Consider the following 2,832-nt stretch of genomic DNA (forward strand, 5'->3'; position numbering starts at 1 on the left):
GTAGTGCAAAAACTGTTCATTTTTTTTGTCTGTCTTTACAGTATGCCTGGGATGCAAGTGAAGAATACCTTTTCAAAGCAATGGTGGCTTTTGCAATGAGAAGATACTCCAGCCAGAAGACAACTCAGTAAGTACATACTCATTTTTCCCATATATATATTTCAGATATTGTTAATGATGAAACATACTTTGATACATAAAGTTACAGGAATAAACAGTAGTTAGAACTTGAGTACTCCGCTACAGTCAGCATTATGGCAGCTGCCAAACTGTATGCTTGCGGTGTCCTTTCCAAGCAGGGCTCAGACTATGCATCAAATTCTCTGGTATAAATACTCACAACCCATGACCTCAGTGGAGCTGCACCAATGTACTCCAGTAGTGAATGTGCCAAAAAATGTCACATGACATGATGAGTGAGGGTTCTGAGAGACAAAAGTGGGAGGGAGGAGGAAACAAGGACACAGGTGGCAATACTGAGAAATGAAATGTGATTTCTTGGTTAGGCATGACAATACCAGAATTCCTTTGCCCTGAAGGGCAACATAGAGCCCTGTAGAGATATCTACACTGGCTCAGGTATCAGAAGCTATTTAGCTGTGTCAGTGCACTGAATCAAATGCCAAAGAAACTGGGTTTGCTATCAATGTCAGCAAGATTAAATATGTGAACAGATCCATTAATAAATCTCAGTATCACAGGAAAATAAGGATAGGGAATGACAATATGGAAAAGGTGTAGGAATTTAAATATTTAGGAACAATAGTAACTGAGAGCAATCAAATAACTGAAGAAATCAGAGCAAGAATTTACAGTGCTAATATATGCCTGGTAAGCCTAGATAAAATAACAGCATCAAGGAAAATCTCAAGAAACCTTAAAATCCAGCTTTATAATACAGTTGTTCAAAGTGTCCTTTTATATGGATGTGAATCCTAGACACTGACAAGGCAAATGGAAAAAAAGCTTCAAGTTTTTGAAAATAAAATGCTAAGTGAAACATTTGGTATAGTACAAGGAAATGGAGTATGGAGTAAAAGGCATAATCAAAAGCTGATGGACTATTACAAAGGACCTGATGTCTTAAGATAAGACTGCAGAGAATAAAACAGGCAGGGCATATCACAAGAACTGATGAAAAAGGTATGTGAGGCAGATTGTGGAAGCTGAAGTGGAGGGTATCAGACCTTGAAGCGGACCAAGGCAATGATGGGAAGATAGTAGTAGGCAACCATTGATCCTTCTGGATCATGGTGTAGGCATGAGAGGTCAAGGGATAGATGAAGATGTGACAAGGTTAAAGGAGATTGTGCAAGATAGGAGGACATGGAAGACTCAGTTAAAGCAGTTGTAGGCCCTTGAGTCCTATGAGACAAGACAGAGAGCGAGAGCGAGAGCGAGAGAGAGAGGAGTGCAGCCCCTCTGCTTGGGATTATCTGTCCTCTAGGCTAGAGACAGACATTCAAAATGCCTGAGCCTGAATTGATTCAATCTTTGCAGGTTAGTCTAACCTGCAGAGAGTGAACTGCTTTGCAAGTGGAAAGATGTTCAGCATATGCATGCAGTGAGTGGCTCAGGCCAGAAGCCTGGGGGAGCAAGAGCAGCCCTCCCTTCCAACAGGGAAGCTGAGCTGGGGGGTGGGGGCTGGGGGCATGGCCAGGCTTCCACAGGCCTGAGTTAGACTGAGGAGGGGTTTAAACCCTCACCTTGGCCTGCAGGGTTTGGAGAGTGGGGGAAAAAGGGAGTGCCTGCTGGTGGGGCGTGGGAGGGTGGGGAGGAGAAGGGGAGAGCTCTGCCCTCCTCAGCAGCTCCCTGACAGCTGGGAACAATCCTGGCACACAGGGCTGCCCAGCCCAAGAGGGGAACTCTTTCTGCTCCTCCTTCTCCCCCACCACTGCGGGTCATGGAGGGGAGCTCTGTTAAGTGCTCAACAGGCTTTTCCCCCTCCTCCTATTTCCCCCCCTGCCAGTGTGGGGTGGGGTGGGGGGAACACTTGAAGGCTGCTTGGCCCCAGAGGGGGACTCTTCCCCTTTCTTCTCCCCAACTACTGAGGAGTAGGGAGAGGGGGATCCATGCAATGCTGCCCAGCCCCAGAAGGGGCCTCACTCAGCCCAGGCCTAGGCAGCCACTTGGTGGGACCGGGCTGGACTGCAGAGGCAGAGCCATCCCCAGTGGGTGCAGCTCAGTGACAGGGAGGAAAGCGCAGCCAGGCAGCTGCTTCCCCTGTCAGCAAGCACAGCCTGGTGTGTGTGGCCAGCGACTGGCCAGGCAGTGGCTTATCCGGGCCCACTTGGATGTACTGTGGGCCTGGAGCCTGGCAGCTGCCCACCATGGAGTGCCTCTGAGCAGGGCTGGATAAGCCACTGCCCGGCTGGCAGCACACGCTGGCCTGCGCTCACTGACAGGGGAAGCAACGGCCTGGCTGTACTCACCTCCCCATCACTGAGCTGCACTTGCCAGGGGTGGCTCAGTCCCACCAAGCAGCTGCCTTAACCAGGGCTGAGTGAGGCCAGGCTGGGCCGGGCTGCAGGGCTGTGGCCACCCCTGGCAGCTGCAGCTCTGTTAAAGCTGCTCCTTGTGACCTGTCTTGGCCAAGCCAGGCCAGGCCAGGGAGCACCATAAGACACTCCCCTCCCCTGTGGTAGTGGGGGGCAGGGGGAGGAGGAGGAGGAGGGGGAAGACTTCCACCCCCAGCACTGAACAGAGCCCTCCCCCTCCCCATGGGGAGGGGGGAAAGTGTCCTCACTGGGGCTGGGGCCAGGCACCCTGCACAGAGACCCCCTCCCTGCACCTTGGAGGTGGGGGTAGGGGCAGAGAGAAGAGGAGGAGGAG

General features: G+C 51.2%; 1 protein-coding gene across 1 annotated transcript in view; it reads left to right on the forward strand.

Annotated features, from left to right (window-relative positions):
• CLTRN (collectrin, amino acid transport regulator) overlaps positions 1 to 2,832 on the forward strand; it is a 31,935-nt gene that overhangs the window by 7,865 nt on the left and 21,238 nt on the right. The window contains exon 3 of the mRNA XM_025210853.1: positions 42 to 127. Within this exon, the coding sequence (XP_025066638.1) occupies positions 42 to 127 (86 nt within the window). The remainder of the gene's footprint in view (positions 1 to 41; positions 128 to 2,832) is intronic.

The sequence above is a fragment of the Alligator sinensis genome, unplaced genomic scaffold, assembly GCF_000455745.1.
Source record: "Alligator sinensis unplaced genomic scaffold, ASM45574v1 scaffold1192_1, whole genome shotgun sequence".
In the NCBI taxonomy this organism is placed as follows: Eukaryota; Metazoa; Chordata; order Crocodylia; family Alligatoridae; genus Alligator; species Alligator sinensis.